General features: G+C 56.5%; 2 protein-coding genes and 1 long non-coding RNA gene across 6 annotated transcripts in view; 1 reads left to right on the top strand and 2 right to left on the bottom strand.

Moving 5' to 3' along the window:
* Positions 1-79: 79 nt before the first annotated feature.
* LOC308463253 lies at positions 80-1,213 on the bottom strand. The gene is made up of 2 exons (XR_013979531.1): positions 796-1,213; positions 80-588 (listed from the first exon to the last, which is right to left on the bottom strand). It is a non-coding gene; the product is annotated as an uncharacterized lncRNA (long non-coding RNA).
* Positions 1,214-1,527: 314 nt separating this feature from the next.
* On the top strand, positions 1,528-13,599 carry SLX4 (SLX4 structure-specific endonuclease subunit; the record flags this gene model as incomplete). 2 transcript variants are annotated; one of them, XM_080981444.1, is made up of 14 exons in its annotated part: positions 1,528-1,789; positions 1,971-2,174; positions 2,503-2,644; positions 3,054-3,275; positions 4,653-4,861; positions 5,470-5,753; positions 7,776-7,992; positions 8,151-8,239; positions 8,508-8,654; positions 9,167-9,336; positions 9,504-11,029; positions 11,221-11,326; positions 11,425-11,868; positions 12,856-13,599. In XM_080981444.1, 14 exons carry the CDS (start codon positions 1,528-1,530, stop codon positions 13,175-13,177), a joined length of 4,344 nt encoding a protein of 1,447 aa, XP_080837570.1. In that variant the 3' UTR covers positions 13,178-13,599. The 2 variants fall into 2 exon arrangements, with proteins under 2 accessions (XP_080837570.1, XP_080837569.1); XM_080981443.1 differs by having other exon boundaries at positions 1,564-1,789; positions 8,445-8,654.
* A 1,272-nt stretch (positions 13,600-14,871) lies between these two features.
* CREBBP (CREB binding lysine acetyltransferase) overlaps positions 14,872-21,017 on the bottom strand; it is a 70,806-nt gene continuing 64,660 nt past the window's right edge. For all 3 annotated transcript variants that reach the window (XM_080981439.1, XM_080981441.1, XM_080981440.1), the window contains 3 exons: positions 20,464-20,625; positions 20,012-20,293; positions 14,872-19,050 (listed from right to left, as the gene is read on the bottom strand). In XM_080981439.1, coding sequence (XP_080837565.1) covers positions 16,840-19,050; positions 20,012-20,293; positions 20,464-20,625 — 2,655 coding nt within the window. In that variant the 3' untranslated portion in view covers positions 14,872-16,839. The remainder of the gene's footprint in view (positions 19,051-20,011; positions 20,294-20,463; positions 20,626-21,017) is intronic.

Here is a 21,017-nt window from a genome sequence, read left to right as displayed (position 1 = left end):
GCAAGGAGCAGATATTTTCCTGCAGCAGTGAGTTCCGCAGGCTTAGGTTGGAAGGTCGAACAAGACTACAGCCAAGAAATTGAAGCAAAGCAGCGGCCAAGAGGCCTGATCTTTATTGTTGCAACAAGGCTCCCAGCTACAACATAGAAGCAGAGAGAAGCCCAGATCAATGGGTTACATCTGTATTTCAAAGCTTTCCAAAGTTTCCCATAATACATCTCAGAATGCATCATCAAGACATCATAGATATGTCATAAAAGGTGTGGTCTCGGGTAGAACCTGAGATCCTGGCATGCCCCTGTCACTCAAATATAGTCTCTTACACTTACTCCATCACAGTACAAAGGAAAGCATTTATAGTTTCCAGGTCCTGAAGTCAAGCCAAATACACCCCTTTGTCTTGACCATCCCACTATGGGGTGGGTAGTAGGCATTGTGATTGAGATGGCGATCTGTCTGACACTCTTGGGGCAGGATATCACCCTTATACCTAATTTCCCTGGATCCTAAATGCCATTGGAACTGAGAAGATTGATATGAGTGATTTCCTATGAATTTCATTCTCTCATTGAGCCACTACAGTGGTACCTCGGGTTATATACGCTTCAGGTTACACACTCCGCTAACCCAGAAATAGTGCTTCAGGTTAAAAACTTTGCTTCAGGATAAGAACAGAAATCGGGCTTCAGCAGGAGGCCCCATTAGCTAAAGTGGTGCTTCAGTTTAAGAACAGTTTCAGGTTGACCTCTGGAACGAATTAAGTACTTAATCCGAGGTACCACTGTACATGGATACAGTTCTCAGCAAATTGCTACATTTGGTATTGACACTTTCCCTGTTTTCCTTTGTTGGAGTCTCAGGCGCCTGAGCTGAGCTCCCTTTGCAGATGCAATCAACGCCTTTGCAGAGATGTTGCTGTTATTTTCTCTTGACACTGGAGGATTTGCTTTGACAGGGGAAAGACAGGGCATGTGCGGGAGTGAATGGTTTGGTGACGTGCCGGGGAGACTCTTCGTGGTGTGTGTGTGTTGGGGGTCCCAGTCGCTGTGCATTGCAAAAGGGGCAGCGTCCCCGTCCGGGGGAAGAGGGGGCTTGGCGGAGCTCGCCCGGCCTCGTCGAGGGGCGAGTCAAGCAGCCGGACTTCTGCCCAGAGGGAAGCTCGGCCGCCCCTGGACCTGGGCAAGCACCAGCCGGGGGTCTGGAAGGGGAGGCGAGGCCCAGTCCAGGGGGAGGGCGGGGTCCCGGGGTCATCGAGTCCAGGGTTGCCCAATCTTGGGCCTCCAGCACTTTTCGGACTACAATTCCCATCATCCCTGAGCCCTGGTCTTACTAGCTAAAGATGATGGGAATTGTAGTCCAAAAACTACAGCGTCTCGGCTCGGTGGCGTCATCATCCGGCGCAGAGGTAGATCCGCCCATCGGCTCCCAGCATGCTCCGCGCCCCCCTACCCGGCGCCTCCAGAACCCCTTCCGGGGGCGGGGAGCGCTTCCGCTTCCCATCCCGGCCGCTCTCCCCTCTGCGTCTCTATGGCGAGTCCTCCGGCCTCGATCAGCGCATGCGCGGTAGGCACTCCGCCGCCCATGGGCGACTCGGAGGACGAGTTCCGGGCGTCCCGCCGCGGGCGCCTCAAATTGGCGGGGGGTCCCCAGGGGGGTCGCCGCCTCCGCCGCCTCCGCCCGCCTCCCCCTGCTCCTGCCCGCGGGGACGAGGCGGAGGCCCCCGGGAAGACCCAGCATGGCGGAGAAGCCCCTTCAGGGGCGTCCGGACTCCCCCCCGCATCGCTCATTGGTATGACCCGCTTCCTTTGGCTTCGCTCAGGCGGGTCGGACCAAGAAGCGCTGCGGGGGGGAGGCGTGTGTCAGCCTGTTTCTGGGAGTTCTGGTGGGGTGGGGGGCCTGGGGGGGGCACACAGGGGGCAGCTCCTCTCTTCGCAGCAGCAAATGGAGCCCGCCTGGTTTTTCCCCGGCAGGAGCCCCTCCAGGAGCGGGAGACGCAGCAGCAGAGGAAGGAGGACGCGGCGGAGGAGGAAGATGCAGCCGCCCCTGGCAGGGGCAGCCGCAGGAGGAGCAGGGATCCGCGCAGGTGACCCAGGAGCCCCTGGTGCTGCCCGGCGCCTCAGCCAGGAAGGAGGAGGAGGAGGACCGTGCCAGGAGGCCACCCGCTTGCCGGGACGGTCAGTGTCAGGACTGCCCCGTGTCCTGCCATGGCTCAGTGTTGACGTGTTGGGGGTGGTGGTGTTGGCACTGGGCAGATCCTTCACCCCCCAGCTCAGATGCAGCGTTTGCATCCAAGGAAAACAGGATCCTGCCCAAACCTGCTTGCTGGATCGAAGGTCTGGGTCCCAAGGCTGGTCGCTGTCCAAACGTCACAGCTGAGGCTTGGGAAATGCTTTCCAGGCTCCTCCTGCGCCCCAGAGGCACCGGCACTGTCCCAGGCGCCAGACCACAGCCTGAGGCTGCTCCGAGGGAGCCAGGGGGCCTGACTCTCTTCTTCCCCCCTAGTCCAGTCCTGGGGGTGCCATGGGGCTGCTCATCCGGAGCTGCAGCCGGGAAGCCTGGAGGAGGCCGGCTGGGTGTTCTGCCAGATCTGCCAGAAGGACCTCTCTGCCATGAACTCCGTCCGGAGGGAGCAGCATGTCAACAGGTGGGGGCTCCTTGGTTGGGGGAGACGGCTGGAGAGAGGGGACGTTGCTGGGAGACTCAGGCCAGGCCTGGCTCAGCCAGGGGGGCAGCTGGCTAAGCCAATTGATTTTAATCAATTGTTTTTATACCTGGTGTTAGCCGCCCTGAGCCTGGTCTTGGCTGGGGAGGGCGGGGTATAAATAAAAATTATTATTATTATTATTATTATATACATTACATAGTTTGCAATGTTTCCATGTTTTTTTCCCTTTTTCCCTTTTCTATTTAATCTACCGTAAAGAGTTCAATCAAATATGAATAAAACCTCAATGAAAAATAAAAGGCTTCTTTAGCAGCTGAGCTGGGGTGGGGCGGGGGTCCTCCTCTCCTCTGAGGGCTTCCTGCCTGAAGAGACTCTCCTTTTCCTCCAGGTGCCTGGACGACCTGGAGGGCCCCCTTTCTGCCCCCCCTGCCAGGGGCCCGGTTGTCCCCGAGTGCCCCATCTGCGGAAAGGGCTTCAGCTCCCTCCGGAGTCGGGGCAGCCACTTGAAGCGCTGCGCTGCCAGGATGGAGGTCCCCCCCACGCTGCTCCTTCAGGCGGTACGGCAGCAGCAACAGCAGACCTTGCTCCTTGGCCCCCCAGCCGCCCAGAGGTGAGTCCAGAGTCCCCTCCAGCAAGAGCCCTTCAGGGCCCAGCCTCCCTTGGATGTGGAGCCTTGCTCAGTGAAGCTCTTCCTCCTCTTGGCCTCTTGAGTGAGCCGGGGGGGGGGGCTTCACGGGGTGGGCCTGGGGTGCAATTAATGCTTCACTTGGGTAGAGGGGCTGCACCCATTCCCCTTCTTGAGAAGACCCCCAAGTTCTGAGCAGCCCTCCTCCTCTTGGGACTTGAGAGAGCAGCATATTTGGAGAAAACCGCTGACCTGCCTTCAGGATTGCTCAGTGGTGCTGAAGTACTGAAGAAATGAACCTATGCTACCAATTCTCGTTGTAGACCAGTATGAAGCAAGCGGCACACGAAACACTACCAAACCATTCTATGTTCTAAATATTATATTAATAATCCAAAAATTGAGAGAACAAGGTACAAGATCTACTACAAAAGCCGCAAACAGAAAACTGAAGAAGCCCGAGACTCTTCATGGGCGAAACAGGTGACAAACGCCAGTACCCTGTCTAACTCTGGTGCGTAACATCACTGACACTCCACTTGATCAAACTTATCTTCGTTGATATCTACAGGAGCCTGGCTAAAGGAACTTTAAAGATGGAATGTTCCTTTTGGACGCAATTTGAATGAGTTTTCTGTTTGTGGCTTTTGTTGTAGATCTTGTACCTTGTTCTCTCAATTTTTGGATTATTAATATAATATTTAGAACATAGAATGGTTTGGTAGTGTTTTGTGTGCCACTTATGTGCTGCTTACTTCATACTGGTCTACAGTGGTGCTGAAGTGGCTTGGTCACCCTGGCTGGCGACATCACACTTGTCATTGGAAGGGTCCCTCTTCTCCTTTTCCTTGGTCTTTTGGCGCTGTGGACCTTGCTGTCCTTCTGGAGCGGCCCAGGGAGGTGGGCACTGGGGACATCCTAGGCAGCGGTTTTGCTGCTGCCTCCAGGACCATTTTTTGAAAGTGCTTCTTGGGGAGGCACTGCTTGGTACCACGGGGCAGTTCCTGTGGCCTCCTGCTGCCCTCTTGTTCCTTGCCCTATTTCATGTCTGCCTGAAGCAGCTGGGAGCTGTCATCGTCAGGAGTGAGATCTTGCCAGTAGGTGGTTGGCACCCGCCCAGCTCTCTTGAATCAGAAGAGGTGGTTTAGATGCTAGATCTGGGCTTATAGATGGAGCAGCCCTGCAGGGGGGGAGCTTCCTGGTCTGCAGATATAGGAGCACTTCCCCTCTGAAAGGCAGCCTGGTCTGTAGACAGGAGTCTTGCAGGACGCTTAGGGTGGTCCACTCAGATTGGGGGGACGGACAGCTGTTGCCCACTGCAGCTCCTGAGCTGGGTTAACCGACCTCTCCTGCCCCGTCCAGCGGCTCCAAGCGAAAAGGTGCCTCTTCCGTGCAACGCTTGCCGAAGAAACGCAAGGCGGTGGCCGAGGTGGATGGAGCGACGGAGGATCTGCTGGTTGCCATGGCCATGTCCCGCTCTCTCTTGGAGGAGGAGGAGATGGGGAAGACCAAACGGCTGGCTGGGAGCAGGCAGGACACCGCTTTGCAAAGCAGGAAGCCCCGAAAAGCAGGTGAGCTCCAGGCAGGGCCCGGCGGAAGGTGACCGGCCCCCGGGGGAGGTCTCTGGTGGCTGCCTCTGGCTTCTGGGCTCAAGGCAACTCGCGGGTTCCTTCTATGTCCTCTGGAAATGTGCTTATTCTTCAGCTCTCTTGAGAACCTTTGCCTTGGTGCATCTTATCCTGTTGAGGCGCCAGGAAGAGCCCAGTGCTGAGATGGGCTGCTTTTGGCCTGCTGTGCCAGGAAGCTGGGGGGGGGAGTGGGTTTCTGGAGCTCCTGGGTGCCTTTCATCCCAGGCCAGATCTTTAGCATTTCCATTTCCTGCATTTATGTCTGTGGTTGCGATTTCTTCACTGCGGGGGTTGGACTGGATGACCCCTGGGGTCCCTTCTGCCTCTCTGACCCTCTCCTGCCAGGATCCTTCAACAGAAGCTTCTCAGACGAAATGCCCTTGTTCCCAGAGGGGGATGTGGGGAACGGCTGTGGCCCCTGCTGCTTTGGGGCTGCTTCCTCCCGCTGCTTCTCCTCCTTGCCCTTCGGAGGCCTGGGCGGCGTTTGCTGTGGGGCAGGCAGGGGCTTCCTCCGCGGCTCTCAGCCCCGTTCCCTGTTTGTTGCTTCCTAGAGAAGAAGACCCGAGCGAAGCCTCTGCCTCTGCTGCTGGCCCAGGACCCCCAGGAGGCCCGCCGGAGGATGGAGGCTCGTGTGGCGCAGCTGCTCTCCGAAGCGGAGGAGGAGTTCCCCAGCACCCCCCAGCTCCCCCCCAGCCGACTCATTGAGCTGTCCCGGGGAGCAGGGGGTGCCCACGGCTCTTTGTGGGAAGCCAGCTCCTTGGCAGGACTGTGTCCCCCGGGCAGCTTTCAGGCCACGGACTTCGCCCGCTCTGTTTTGTTGCAGACGCCCGAGGAGGTCGGTGTCTGTGTCGGGGGGGGGGGGCTCCAACTCCTGCTGCCTGCTTATTAGGTGCTCAGTAATCAGGCTGGCAAGGTGCAGGGGGTCTCATCCGCACATTGGTGTTCCTGGGACTGCCTGCTTGGGATCCAGTCCTGGAGAGCCCTTTTGAAACGGGAGCTCCTTCTGGGCGGTTGATCCTGGGGCTGCCCTCCCCGCAGAGCCCTGAGCAAGGGCCTCTCCTCCCCCCCCCCCCGGAACAGCGCCGCTGAGCCCAGGGCAGTTTGTGCACAGCAGCTCTTACAAGCGGAGGAGGGGAGGGGAGAGTCACAGGATCCCTGTCTAGCCAGGGAGCAACGGAGCCCAGGACTCACTCCTGGGTTCTGGCACCCTGGCCCGGCCGAGGAGCTTCCCAGAAGTGCCACTGGTGGCTTCAACATGCCCCCTTGAGGCCAGATCTGTGTCTATTATTCGCCGGGGCCTCCACTTTTGCTTAATCCTATTCTATTATTACGGTCACAGACCAGTTCCGGGTCACTTACAATATCAGGAAAATCATAAAATATAACAGGGATACATTGAATTGCAATTGGGTATAACAGAGACAATTCAGATATAGCGGTAGTTAAAAATATGTATTAAATCTTGGTCACTAAAATATAACCCAAAATTATCATTTAAAACCTTAATCATTTTGGTAATACAGCTTGTTCCCTAAGCTTTATGGCAGTTGCACAGAATTTGGCCACCCTTAGCGTAATCTCTAGATTCTTGTCCTCTACCAGGAGTTTTAGACATTGAAGTTCGGACCCATTTGGAGATTTTTGTATAACAGGAGTGCTTCATTCTGTTTCTCTTTCCTTCTGACTGTTCTCCTGGTTCCCAGTCTCTTCCTGCTGCTGCCTCTGGGGCATGAGGGGGGGCCTTGGACCACGGAGGGGGTCTCAGCAGGCCCAGGATGCTCTGCCCTGAGGTGGGGAGAAGCAGGTGACCCCCAGTCCCCTCCTCTGCTGGCTGTAGTTTCCAGGCAGAATGGGGAGGGGAGGTGGGTGGGGTGTTTTGGACATGAAATGGCCCCCTTGGTTCGGGGCCAGCCTCGCTCTTCCCCTGGGTGCTCTGGGGCTGGCTGCCCACAGGCAGATAGGAAGACGCCGCTCCCCAGCCTGAGATCAGACACCTCCATCCTAGGAGACTGGACAAGGGTTGAGAGATGCCGTCCAGAAATGGAAAAGGAGCGAGGTCCCAGCTAAAGGAGAATGGCAACTTAAACTGGTGGAATATGCGCAGCTTGCAGACTCAGCACATAGAATAAGAGAACAAGAAGAACATATGTTTAAAGAGATTGGAAAACATTTATTGAATGTATGGGAAAGACCTGTGTACAGCTGAAAACACTGGCAGCATTTAGATAAATTCAACAGTGTAAATAAGCTATGGTTGTGATAATGAAATACTGAATGGTATAGTTTCTGTAAAATATGCAGGGATTTGGGATATGTAAAATGAACCATGGAAAGAGAAGAAGGGAAGTCATTGATATCTTAAAAATGTAAAAATGAGTACTTTAAATTGTAAAACAGGAAATTTAATAAAAATTACACACACACAAAGAGTGTGTGTGTGAATGTGTGTGTGTGTGTGTGTGTACACACACACAGTCGTACCTTGGGTTACAGATGCTTCAGGTTGCGTTTTTTTCGGTTCATGGACCTCTGAAACACGGAAGTACTGGAACGGGTTACTTCTAGGTTTTGGCGGTCACGCATGCGCAGAAGCACTAAATCGTGCTTTGCGCATGCACAGAAGTGCTGAATCGCAATCCGCACGCGCACAGATGCGCCACTGCGAGTTGTGAATGTGCATCCCACATTGAACACATTTGCAACCCGAGCGTCCACTGTGTGTGTGTGTGTGTGTGTGTGTGTGTATACACACACACACATATATATGGGTTGAGAGATGGTGGGTGTTGCCATTTGGGTTGGCGTCTGGCGTGTTGAGGCTAAACCTCATGTCTGCACCCCAAACCTTCCTTTCCAGGGAGCTGTGCTGGGCATGGCTTTGCCATCATCGGGGCCCATCGGACCGGCCGAGAGGGAGCAGGGGCCGGCTGGTGCTGTGCTTCTGCCAGGATGCGCCTCTGGAGATTCGAGGGAGAGGCTGCCTGGCCGACCGGGCGATGGAGAGGCGCTGCAGGACCTGGCGGAGCTGGCGGGAGAAGGGCTGACCCTCACCCAGTGGCAGCAGGAGGGGCCGGGTGAGCAAGGACTTCCTTGGGGAAAAGGGGCCGGCAGGTGCAGAACTGAGCCTGCAAAGAGGAGTCTGGGCTGCGGACGGGGGCAGAGACCTGCCTGGACCCAGAGCCGGTCGTCAGGTTACTTATTGTGGGCCTGTTTTTTTCTCCCTTTGCTCCAGGTCAAGGTTGGCTTTCTGGCGACGTTCTGCAGAGCAGTTTTCTCCAACCACTGGAGAAGCAGCTGCCCCAAAGGAGCTGTCCTCAAATGGTAAGGTTAGATCCCCATGTTTGGTTGGAAGGGGGGCACTGTGTTAGCTGGGAAGCAGAGGATCCCGAAACCCCCTGGGAGGAAGCCCCCCTGAGCCCCTTGTGGATGCGCGAGGGACAGCTGGGTGCCTCTTCATGAGGGGGTTAGGGGGGTTTGAGCCCCACTGCGGTCCTTCCTCAAGGTCCGTTTAGCCCCTGCTTTCCAGGAAGGAGCTGGAGCAGGAGGTGGGGTGTGGCCACTCTCTCCCTCTCTCTCTCCTCTCTCTCAGCTCCCGCTGGGCTCCTTGGCGGATGCCTTCAGAGGGATGGTGAACAACCCTCACCTGAGTGACGTCCAGTTTCAGGTGGACACTGGGGAGCTCCTCTATGCGCACCTGTTTGTGCTTTATGCACGGTGCCCACAGCTGATGGAAATGGTAAGGACGTGCGGCTGGGGGGCACATCACCCCAAGGGGTCTCCTTGATCCTGGCCTGGGTTCTGGGTCTGTGGGTATCAGGCAAGGAGCAAGACTTTGCCCTTGCCGTTTTCTCTTCATGTTGGCTGAGATTTGAGGAGGAAGCCCAGCCGTGTGGCCTGCCTGGGGGAGGGCGATGGAATCCGCTGCAGCCTTTGGCTCTTGCCGCTCCAGCGCAGGAGCCACAGGAGAGGAGGGCCTGCTCCGCAGAGACCCCAGCAGCCATGCGCTGTTGCAGGCAAGAGCTGCTTGTGCAGGAGGGCGTGTGGGGTGAGAGGAGGCAAGGAGGACCAAGGGAAGCGGGTGCCAAAAAGGGCAAGAGAGGGGGGGAGGGATTGGAGCTTGCCTTTCGTCCAAGGAGGAAGAGAAAGCTCTCCCTGCAGGCCTGCAGCCAGGCTGCTTAGGGGCACTTTGGCAAGAGGGAATGATGCCCCAATCTGCTGGCTGCTCCACAGTCCTCCGTCTCTTGCCAGGCTGGCTGCGAAGGTTTCCTCGTGGCTGAAGAAGGGGGCGCAGGGACCCGCCGGGTGCTGCTGAGCGATGTGTCGAAGGAGGCCCTGGGCGTGTTCCTGAGCTACCTTTACACGGCCGACGTCTCCGTCCCTCGCCATGTGCTGTCGGAAGTGGCTGCTTTGGCCAGGAGGTTGGTGGGCTGTTGCTTCCTGGTGTTTTCCTTGCTGCTGCTGGATTGGGCCCTGCTCCCTGCTCCCTGCCCCCTGCCCCCCCAGGCTGACTTCCGCTTTGACGCCTGATGGAGACACTTTCCCCCCTCTCTTGGAAGCGCATTTGCACGCACGTCTTTTGTTTCAGGTTTGGAGTGACGGAACTGGCTGGCGTCTGCCTTGGCTGCCAGCCTGGCCCGGGGGCTCCTGGAGCTGAAGAGGAGGCAGGAGAGGACAGAGCCGAGACCTTTGAGGGGCTCCTGAAATCCATGTGGCTGGACGAAGAGGAAGAAGCCTTCCTGCAGGGTGGACAGCTGGAGGAAGCCGACAGCGAGGAAGTGGGTGAGCAGGAGCTGGAGCAGATCTACGAGTTTGCTGCCACCCAGCGCAGAGCTGCCCATGATGGGCTCGTCGTCTGCAAGGGAGCCACCGACCCCAGGAAGGTGCCACGGGAGCCTGCAGAGGGCAGGGCAGCCACGGCAGAGTGGACGGGAAGCCTCTGCCCAGAACAGTCCCAGTTGCCAGCTGCTGCTGCTGCCAGTGGCCCAGGGGCCCCCCTCAGAGCTGCCTCCAGAAGAGTGCCCCAGATGGAGGAGGAGAATTCGGAGCAGCACGAGCACTCGGCAGTCCTGTTTCCTGCCACCCGGGGTGACCGCTCTGGGCTCTCTCAGCAGAGCCGTGGTGCCGAGGAGCAGAGGGGCAGTGCAGCCAGCCCAGGCCCTGCGTCTCGGGGATTTCCCGGCCTCCTCCAGGGGCCACCGAGGGACCTCTTGCCCCTGGGATCCTCCTCTCCCAAACGGAGGCCGGCCTCACCCACCAGCCCCTTGGCCCTCCTCTCTCTGAGCACTCGGGGCCTGTTCTCTCCCCCTCTGAACAGCGAGTTGGAGCGGCCTGCGCGGAACAAGACCCCAGGTCCTGGCTGCAGCCCAGGCAGCCGTGGGGCCTCAGAGGGCAGCCCCATTGTGCTCTTGGATTCTGATGAAGAGGCAGAGCTTGCCGGAGCGGCCCTCTCTGGGCCACGCACAGGGGCCTCGCAGTGTCAGTCGAGCCAAGGGGGGGCAGATGTTTCCAGTGGGCAGAGGCCGTCCCTGCCACCCGCCCGTGAGGTGGGTCCTGGGGAGTTTTGGGACGCTGGTGGAGGAAGTCCTCTGCTTCTGAGGCTGGCCAGCAATGGAGAAGAGAGCTGGGAAGAGGCCTCCAGTTGGAGAGTGCCAGACACTCCTCTGCTGGGCGGGTGCAGCTCCAGCCGCCCAGAGCCGGCCAAGCCCACCTTGGCCCCTGGGACTGAGGAGCAGGGGTCTAAAGGGGCTGGAGAGAGCCCACCCACCTACAGCTCCGCTACCAGGCTGCCTCTGCTGGGACCCCCGCCTGCCCGGAAGAAGTCTGCCAGCAGCCCCGTGGTGGTCGTGGGCGACAGCAAAGAGGAACTTGATTCAGCAGCCCCTTGGCCCCAGAGGGGCCCCCTTGTGCCTGGGGAGGACTCCCTGTGTCGCTCGGAGGAAGGGGACAGCCTTCTTTTTCTGACAGCAAATGCCCCAACCCCACTGGGGACTCCGCCAGCTAGGAGTCCCACGACTGGGGGAGCAGCTGCCCCCCACTTCGGAGAGAGGGGTGCTTCGACAGGAGAAGACTCTGATAGCAGTGAGGTCTTTCCTCTGACCCAGAGAACGCCTGGTAAGTGGCCACTCTGGGCCCGGGGGGAGCAGAGGGTGGGGAGCACTTGGCATGGGGCTCTGGGCTTGTGCTGTGTGGCACTGGCTCTCTGGCCACTTGGCAAAGCCCCTTTGTCCCTGCTGGTCACCTTCCACTCGCCAGGCAGCCCAGCTAAACCTCCTGAGGGCTGCGCCCACCTTGCTCTGTTCCAGATCTTGCCTTTGAGACCGGGAGCGAGACGCCGAAGGCAGCTCCGCCCACCCCAATGCCATCTTACTCCGTCATGGAGACCCCAAAGCTGAAGAAGGAGCTGCACAGGTGGGTGCTGTCGGGGGGCGGGGGACAGGCTGCTCTGGCAGGGAGAGGAAGGCTGCAGCGTTTGCCCCTGTGACCGCTTGTCTCTTGTTTCTTCTCAGGTTTGGAGTCCGTGCTCTCCCAAAGCGGAAGATGATCTTGAAGCTGAAGGAGATATTTCAGTACACTCACCAAGGGGCCAGAGCCAACCCCCAGGAACAGGCAGCTGTGGCCTCCCAGCTGGCCTTGCCCCACAGCCCAGCCCAGCCGGTCCCGAGGAAGCGAAGGCTGGCCGTCGCCTCCAGCCCCGTTGGCAAGCGCCTGCCCGGATCTGCTGAGCCTCGCCAGGGCGCTGGGGGAAGCCAGGCTGTTGGCGGCTTCAGGGATCCTTCTGGCGGAGGCCGTGAGGGGCTTGAGCCCCCCACTTCAGGGCCGCTGCAGGGGACAGCCTCGCTTCCCACAGGATTTCCCCCTGGAGGAAGCACCAAGGACACGGCGCCCACGGCCTCCCAGGAATCGACTGCATCTTCAGGGACCGGCAGTGATGTGTCCGTAGCATCCCAGAGGTAGGAGGTTGGCTGGGGGTGGCATGCTCCTTCCTGCTGGTTCCCTCTGGCCGGAAAAGGCCGCTGAACACATCTGCCCAGACAATGGCCAGGCTGCCAAAACCCAAACCCAGCCTTTCTCACCCCTTGAAAGTGTGTCCTGTCCCTCTGTCTCCACATAATCTGCTCAGTGGGAATTTGCTCAGGAGCTGAAACCAGCCCACCCCCCATCCCTCTGCTCTTCTGCCCTCTCTTGAGTTTTCATAGCAGCCTTGGCCCCCTGCCTAACATCGCTGTCCCAGGTGGAATCAGGGCTTCTTTAGAAACACAGCAAGAGCAGAGAGACTTAGGAAGTGGATTTGTGTGCCCAGAGCCAGGCTAGAGTGGTTTTCCAATGGTGCTTAGGCAGGCCGTTACTTTTGCTGCAACAGGGTTTGGGAAGGGCAGGGCAGAACACCTTCTTTGCATGCAGAAGGCCCCACATTCAGTCCTTTGCATCTTGTTCTGTCTTGGTAAGAACTCCAATCCTTTAGCGTGGCTCCACCTACACTTTGGAACTCCCTGCCACTGGACACAAGGCAAGCGCCTTCACGGTCCTCTTTTTGGCACCTGCTAAAAACGCTCCTCTTTAGATGAGCCTGTCTGGACACGCAGAATAGGGGCGTGTGCTTAAATTTGGTTTTAGTTTATTGAATGTTTTACTGGTAATGTTATTGTTTTGTTTACCGTTTACTGGTAATTTTATTGTTTTATTTTGTTAAAAAAAACTTTAAACCTCAAAGTGGTTTACAGTCTAGTGATGTATACATTTTATGAAATGAGTAAATACCTGGAAACCTGCTTCCCAGTCTGCTAAATTGCCAACAATCTGCCTCCTATGTTTTCTCCTTGTGTGGCGCCTGGTCCTCTGGCGAGAGCAGCGGTGTGTCCCTGACTCCTCGCAAAGGGCCAGTGAAGGGAAGAGCTTCTGACCCTCTCTCTCTCTCTCTCTCTCTCTCACTCACTCAGCTCTTCTTCAATGGAGTTCGGCTCGCTGGTCGAGGAGGAAGAGGAGGAGCCCGTCCCGGCTTCTCAGGCTGCAGCCCGCGAGGCACACAAACTAGAAGCCTTGCGGCGCCACCTCACCTCCAAGCCAGCTCTTTGGCGCCAAATCCTCCTGTACCAGCCCATTGAGTTGGCTGGGCTGCAGGCAGAACTGAAGGAAAGCGGCGTCAAGATTGCGATGGGCAGGCTGATGGACTTCCTCGACGCGCACTGCATTACCTTCACGACTGCAGAAGCCCGGAGGGAGAAGCAACGGCACTCCAAAAAGCGGAGACGGCGGTTCTGAGGAGTTTCTATGGGCCTTGATGGTGAATCCGCCGGTGCTTTGCCCACTCAGCTGCCTCTTATCACTTCCATGTGTGTGTGATTTTTCTTTGACTGGAAGAGCTGTGGCAAAGACATGACTAAGCCTTCCGCTTAGATGATGCACTCGGACTGAACTGTGCTCCACCATGGGAGAAAACAGCTTCTTTGGTGGCCGTCAGCTCAAATCTGTACAGAGCAGGTCCCTGGAGCGGCTTGAGGGGGAGCGAAGAGAGACGCTGAAACACACTGCAGTTGCTTCAGGGCCTCCTCATTGCAGGTGCAGCTGCCGCCGCGTCTCGGCCTGTGTTCGCTGGCCAAGATTATGGGTTGTTAGGTGTGGCTCACCTTGAGCATCCCTCTGTACCCGTTGATCTGTGCCAACCATTAAACATGTGGGTGTAACATGCCTGTGTAATAAATATGTTTCACTAAAAGCGATTGGGATGAACAGCGAGAGGTTTCCTCAGGCTGCCCCCAACTTGCTGCTTTCCCCATCGTCTGAACAACTGCTGTCAGCTCCAGCAAGTGCTGTGCAACCCACATCTTTTGGAAGGTGGTCTGGTGCTAGGGGCTAGTCCCAAGGGGGGAGAATTGGGGCTTGCATTTCTAGCTGCTCATATACAGTAGAACCTCGGTTTTCGAACATAATCTGTTCCAGAAGACTTCTGAAACATTCAAAAACTGAAAGTGGAAGCCTCAATTCAATATGGGAGCAAAATGGGAGCATTTACTTCCGGGTTTTCAGCGTTCGGGAGCCGAAACGTTCGATAACGGAGCCGTTTGAGAACCAAGGTTTGACTCTATAAGGATGGAGTTGAGGAAGTGTTTGTACTGTGCACAAAAACGGGTTGGCGGTCTTAAGCTTACTCTAGAGCAGGAGAGAGGCTTTATATTGTTCTTGCCATTTAGTCTGTACTGGAGCCTGGATTTGTTTTTAAATGATGCACATGCCGTTGTTCCCAGTGGCTGTGCTTCTGCAACAGGCATCTCCCAAAGGGAAGAGTGCGGGAAGCTCAGAATCGAATGGATTGCCATTTTGGCCTTGTACTCTTTCTAGCGTAAAACTGGCCGCCTCTTCCGAGAATCACTTGTCCTTAAGAACTTTGGTGGGCTCTCTAAGATGCCCTTCACAGGACTAGCATTCAGTGCAAGTTGTTTAGCCAAGAGCACTGCAAATTGTCACTTGTTCTTGGACTTTTAACTAGCTCTAGCAGGGATTCTATATAGAACACACAAGCAGCCTTTTAACCAGTAAGTTCATGAGGTTGTTTTTTTTTGGCGGCGGGGGGGGGGGGTTGATGAGGAATCTACCCTTTCTTTTTCACACTAGCACTTCAAACCTTTTTAGGCAGAAACATGCCCCGATGCATGCAAGAGGTCTGACTCGCATCCAATGCGCTTGGGTGTCTGTAGCCGCAACCCCGAAAGGTAACTAAAAACTCCATAGGACTAAAACTTTGTGATGGTCCATCCTTTGGCTGCTTCCATTGCAAAGGCTGGAGATGTGCTACTTAGAGGGAAATGGTAGCTTGCATGCAATAGGTGGCTGCTGCTTTCTATCTTTTCCGCTTCAACATCAGAAGCCGGGCAGAAATAGCTGTCGGAAGAGTGAGTTGCCTGCAAATTTCCACTTGGCCCAATAGGGCCCTGAGCCACTTGGAACCACCCTTTAAGCATTTTTTACCAGCTTTATTAGAAACACCAGCACATTTCAAGTTTCTTCCTTTTTGATCACAAATATAGGTTTTTGCTTTTCTTTTTACGTATACAATATGACACAGCATTAGGGCTTTCCATCCTTTTAAACATGTCTTGGGTTGTACCCACCGACCACAGCTCAGACTGGACATCTTGCTTGCTGAAAGAAGATTGTTACAAGGGAGAGGAACCCAAAGCGCCAGCTGTCTGGTGTGCAGATGTTCAGTTTAGAAAATCAGAGACAACACGACTGCAGTTAGCATTGGGAAACACTTGTGTGTTTGGGTCCCTATTCCAACACAAAGATAGAAGGAAGCACGTATTTCACGTTCAAAACCAAGCAAGTCAGATGTTCAACACATGAAAAAGGCAACTTGTTTATAACCATTTCCTGGCCAAAAAAATTGGATTCTACAGATGAGGCAAGAGGCTCGCAGCAGCAGCCTCCCAAGTGATACTGGCTTGTCCAACATCATCGAAGAGGAGACGGAAGAGGGCTGCTTGCATCAGTTACTGCACAGAAAGCCCTGAATTTTGCCCTTGGTTTTCAAATCAGGAATTTTTATTGGGTGAATTTCCTGGATCCTAAAATTGATGTTTAACTCCCAATTGGTGGTCTCTGTCAAAATTAATGTTTTTGATTTTTAGAAAAAGCAAAGATATTTTTTTTATTCCACTTAACACTTACGAATGAACATCTCCAAATACTAAACCACTGTGAAACCTATGGCTGCCCTTCTCTGTCCCTTTCGTAGGCACACACAGATGGGCTCGGTAGACCAGATATGCTGTTTGCAAGGTACCGCTGGCTGGGTCTATGTGATGAGTGAATAATTAGCCATGTCTTACAAAGAACATGATCCAAAATATATATATAAATAAATAAAAACCTTAAACATTCTTACATGGGTTTTGAAGAACAGAATACATGTTAAAAACTTCAGTAATTTATATCACTTTTAAGCAATACTTTATATACAATGGAAAAAGACATGCATAGTCCAAATACAATGTTGAAAACAGCATTTTTCATAACAAAAAATCCAAACACTAAGTTAATACCATGTACATGAATTCAAGAAGGACCACCCTTTTGTCTGTTGCAGTTTATTTAACAATATGCTATAGAAGTAAGAAATGAGTTTTGTTTCCCCCCCCCATTCTATACAGTGATTGAATCTTCTTGCATTTTTCATATTTATAGTAATTCTAGAACTTGCATGATTTACACTATAATTGCTTTTCCTCATTTCAAGTTTCACATCGATGAATTAAAGAAAAGAATATGCTTCTTCTGTATTAAAATTAGCATGGCCTAAGAAGTGATCATCCCTATTTTATTTCATTTCTTTGTAAATCTAAAACCAGTTTTTATCCGAGAAACAAAGCAACGATTTCTACATTGCAACACAGGTATGTCTGTGTGTGTGTGTGAGCACGAGAGTCCGTTCTCATCTTTTCCAGGGGCGATAATACTTCAAATACCTGCAGAGTTCAGTATAGAATTTTAAAAAACCCTTTCTGCCAAATGCCAGAAAGTGAGCAGGACACATTAGAATGTGGCATTATTTGAGGAATCCGTTTCTGAAGATTATTGTTCTTCTCTGTTAAAACACAAATGCTTAGTCTTGAAAGTACAAATAAAAATATGACTATAATGGACTTGTTCTCCCCCTTTAAAAAAGCAAAGTCAACAAACAGTTAACAACTAAAAAAACAAACAAAAACCCCCCACAACAAGAACAACAAAGAGAGACCAGATATTTGAACCACACCTGGCTGGCTTTAACAAAAAATATATATATTTATATATTCTTTGTTTGTCTTTGAACAGCAATTCATCCTCCGGTGGGTCCAGGACAGACCAGCCCCATCCCGGTTGCCCTCGAGCTCAGAGAGGTCCATGTTTAGGGAGCAGGAGGTCCAGGCCGGGGAGGACAGCCGCTACAAGCCCTCCACAAACTTCTCCAGCGTGTCCCCCCCTGTAGTGTCGCCCACCAGGGACAGCTCGCTGGGCAGCACGTTCCTGTTGGGCGGGTTGAGCTGGGGCAGCATGGCGCTCTGCTGCTCGGGGGTGCCCAGGTGCCCCTGCTGGTCCAGGGGGCCGGCCAGGGCCGCCACGGCCCCCAGCCCCGGGTGTGGGGAGCCAGTCTGCGGGGAGGCGTGGTGCGGCGAGGGCTGGATCCGGGGGGACGGGCTGGAATGTGGCGGCTGCGACTGGGGCCGCGGGGACTGGACCGGGGCGGGCGACCGCACCTGGCTGCTGAGGGAGGCGCTGAGCTGCTGCTGCTGCTGCTGCTGCCCAGGGAGGTGGGGGGCCGGCTGCGTCTGTCCTGAGAGCAGGTGCTGCTGCTGCTGCTGCTGGGGGCTCATGGGGTTGGGCTGCCCCGGGGAGCCCATCTGCTGCTTCATCTGCTGCTGCTGGAGGATCCGCTGCTGCAGGGCCTGCTGGATGTTGGCGCTGCCCTCGGCCCCGCCAAGGCCGGGCTGCCCCCCCATTTGGTTCAGCTGTCCCATCGGGGCCATTTGGCCCAGGCCCCCCGCCGGGATGGAGAGGTGCTGCTGTTGCTGCTGCATCCGCTGCTGTTGCTGCTGCTGCATGGCTTGCGAGTAGCCTCCGCCCGGGCCCTGCGGCTGGGGGAACTGGCCGTGTGCAGCCAGCCCAGCCCCTCCTTGCTGCTGCTGCTGCTGCTGCTGCTGCAGCAACTGCCTGCGGATCATCTCCCGGTACTGCGGGCTCATGCTGGCCATGCCAGCGCCGTGGGCCGGGTTCATGATGCTGAGGGGCTGGCCCTGGGGGCTCAAGCCCCCCATTCCCGGCTGCTGCAGTGGGACGCCTGGCCGCTGGACGCCTGCCTGCAGGGCGCTCAGGTTCGGCAAGCCGGTCGGAGGGTGCAGGCCTGCCGGCGGGGGCGGGGGGGGCGGGGGCGGCTGCTGCTGCAGCGCCGGCTGGGGTTGGGGCTGGATGCCAGGCTGGTTTGCTACGTACTTGGCTGTTCTCTGCTTGATGAAAGCCGCCATGAGCTGTGGGTTGGACTTCAGGATGTTGAGCACCTGCTGCTGCTGCTGCGGGGAGCTGGGAGACTTCAGAGTCCGCAGCAGCTCCTGCAGAGCGGCGTTGGGGGGGATGCTGCGAGGGGGCTGCTGGACGCCCGGCATGCGGGGGCCGGGCCCTGCCTGCTGCGTGGCGAGGGGCAGGGATGGCCGGGGCATGCCGGGCTGCAGGGGCTGCTGCGGGGCCAGGGGGGCTGCCTGCCACTGCCCGGCCGGCATGCTGGGCACGAGGGGGCTGCTCACAGAGCTGGGCCGGGGCACGCTCATGCCAGCCGCCTGCAGGGGGTTCACGGCGCCCACAGCCGGGCTCCCCATTCCTGCGCGGGCAGGAGGCAAGCCGTTGCTGCTCACCCGGTAGAGCTGCTGCTGCTGCTGCTGCTGCTGGGCCGCCTCAATCTCGATCTGGCGCGCCGCTTCCACGGCTCCGGGGGGCGGCTGGGCGGGCGGCGGGGGGGCCTGGGGAGCAGCCTTGCCAGCGGAGATGGGGGGCGGAGGCTGAGTCCTTGCCCCGGGAGGGAAGCCGGCTGGCGACATGTTGACGGGCGAGGGCTGGGGCGGGGGCTGGGGCGTCTGCGGGGTGCTGGGCTGCTGCGTGGGGGTCCCCGGCGTGGCTGAGGTAGGAGAAGGCAAACTTTGCTGAGGCACATTGCGGGTGGTCATGGTGGCCATCCTGCGGCGGATGAGCTGCGCCTGCTGCAGCCGGTGCTGGATCTGCTGCTGGCGGAGCTTGTGTTTGATGTTGATGCAGAAGGGCACGGGGCACTTGTTCTCTTGGCAGTGCTTGGCGTGGTAGCAGCACAGGGCGATCAGCTGCTTGCAGACGGGGCAGCCGCCGTTGGTCTTGCGCTTGCAGCCCTTGGTGTGCTGCACCACCCGCTTCATCTTCTGGCAGGACGGCAGCGAGCAGTTGGCGTTGCGGCACTGGCAGGCGTGCACCAGCGACTGGATGCAGCGCTGGATGCTGAGGCGGCGAGACTCCTGGGGGCTCTTGGACTGCTGCTCCCCCTGGCTGTTGCCGTCGTCGTCCAGGCCCAGCCCCCACTTCACCATCTTGTGCTCGTGGCTCTTGGTGTTGTAGCAGTTGATGCAGAGGTCGTAATCCTGCAAGCGGAGGAGAGGGAGGCAAAGGTCAGAGCTCAAACAGGGCACACACACCAGGGAGACCAGACCGCCGCCGAGGGGACCTGGGGGTCCTCAAACCCCCTCCGTCACAAACATGGGGTCCCAGGCTGGGCCGCTCCCGGCTTGGCCTTGTAGCCATGTTGACACGCATCCCAACCACCCAAGAGAGTTCCAAAGTCAGCCCTGCAGCTGAAAGCAACCAAGAAGCACATCCTTTAGACAAGGAGGCACATTTATTTCATGGAATTATGCCGTTTCACAGAATCATAGCGTTGTAGAGCTGGAGGGGACCCTGAGGGCCATTGCCGGGGGACCCCCTGCAAAGCAGGAATCTCAGCTAAATCATCCCTGACAGATGGCCATCCAAGCTCTGCTTAAAAACCTCCCAGGAAGAGTCCCCACAACTTCCCAAGGGAGCCAACTTTGTGGACTTCAGAGCCAAATACAACTGTGACATGTAGTTGCTGGTGGTCAGTTTTTAAAACATGAAAACAAAAACTGTCCCCCTGAAACGACAGCATTCCACACACGCAACTTGAGAAAGCAGGTTGTCTGTCCTTGTCATAGGAGCCACCCAGTTAATTGCCAAGGACACTGGAAGGGGAAGCGAAGGCCGTCTGGCCTGAGGGAAATGCCCCAAGGCGCAGGACTGGGAGGGGGAGAAGAAAGGCTCAAAGTGCTTCAGACGAAGCAATGCTATTGAGAAAACAGGAATGAGAATGTCCAGAGGCTCTCTGGGAAGCCTCTGCCCCCTCTCTACTCGACTGGGAGAAAGAGGCTGCCTTGCCGCGCAGAAGAGTCTCTCCACAGCACGCAGAAGGCAGAACACACTTCCTGCCCCTGCCCTCGACTGCGTTCCCCAAACAAGGATGGGATGCCATCCCTGGAGCCTGGAGCCCTCTGGCCAGCAGGTGCCCCCCAGCAGCCGGCAGGGGCTCACCTCGCAGACTGTGCAGTGCCACCTGGTCTCCACGTGGTGCTTGCACTCGTTGCAGGTGTAGACAAAGCGGTCCTGGCCCTGCGTGTGCAGCTCCACCAGCATGCAGAGTGTGGACCACTTGGAGCGGCGCAGCGACGAGAACTCCCAGTGCTTGTCTCTGGCCAAGGTGAGGAAGGCGTCCCGGCCGTCCATCAGGTCGCAGCTGAGCATCGGGTCTGGATCCACGATGGGGGGCAAGGTGTTGACGACGGGCCCGGCGTGCAGGTGGATGACAAAAAAGACCTGCAAGTGCGCAGGCCAAGGGACAGGTGAGCCCCAAGACACCTCCGAGGCGGGGCCTGGGGAAGGGGCTCCCTGCCCCTCACAGCCCCCCGCCTGCCTTCCCATGGATGCCCCAAGCCAGTGCAGAGGGAGGGAGGGAGGGAGGGAGAGGGAAGGGCGTCTGCAGGTACCTCCTTATGCTTCTCCATGGTGGCATACAGCTTCTGGGAGAGGTCATTGGAGACGCTGGGCAGGGTGGGCTTCTTCTTGTTGGCTCTGCTGATGCTGCTCTTGTTCTTGTTGGTCTTCTTGTTGTTCTTCTTCTTGGCGTTCTTGCTGTCCCCCTGACTCCCCTGCAAGGCGGACACAGAAGGGGCTCAGCAGTTCCTCCCCCCGCCAGGGCAGGCAAAGGAGCCTTCGCCTGATGGCGTGGGGAGGAGGGGGAACGACACAGCGCATCTCACGCTCATAGAGAAACAGGAGGGTTTGGAATCAAGAGGGACAGAGATCTGAATGAAGAGAGGCGGGGGCAGGAGTAACTGCCTGAAGAATGCCATTTCCCATTTAATCAAATTTTAGGAGGAGCTCACACCCTGGAAAGCCAGGTAAAAAGAATTTCTTAATCACCCTTTTTGCAGGGTGGCATTCTGATTTGTTCAGGCTTCAGGATGTCCCGCCCCCGCACATCCCATCGGCTCCTCCCAGGGAAGGGCTGCCCCAGTCTAGAACTTGCCCTGGATTCTCT

The sequence above is a fragment of the Podarcis pityusensis genome (genome assembly GCF_964106645.2).
Source record: "Podarcis pityusensis genome assembly, chromosome: 14".
Taxonomy (NCBI): domain Eukaryota; kingdom Metazoa; phylum Chordata; class Lepidosauria; order Squamata; family Lacertidae; genus Podarcis; species Podarcis pityusensis.
The sequence above is the reverse complement of the archived record's forward strand: the minus strand, read 5'-3'. Positions and strand labels throughout refer to the sequence as shown.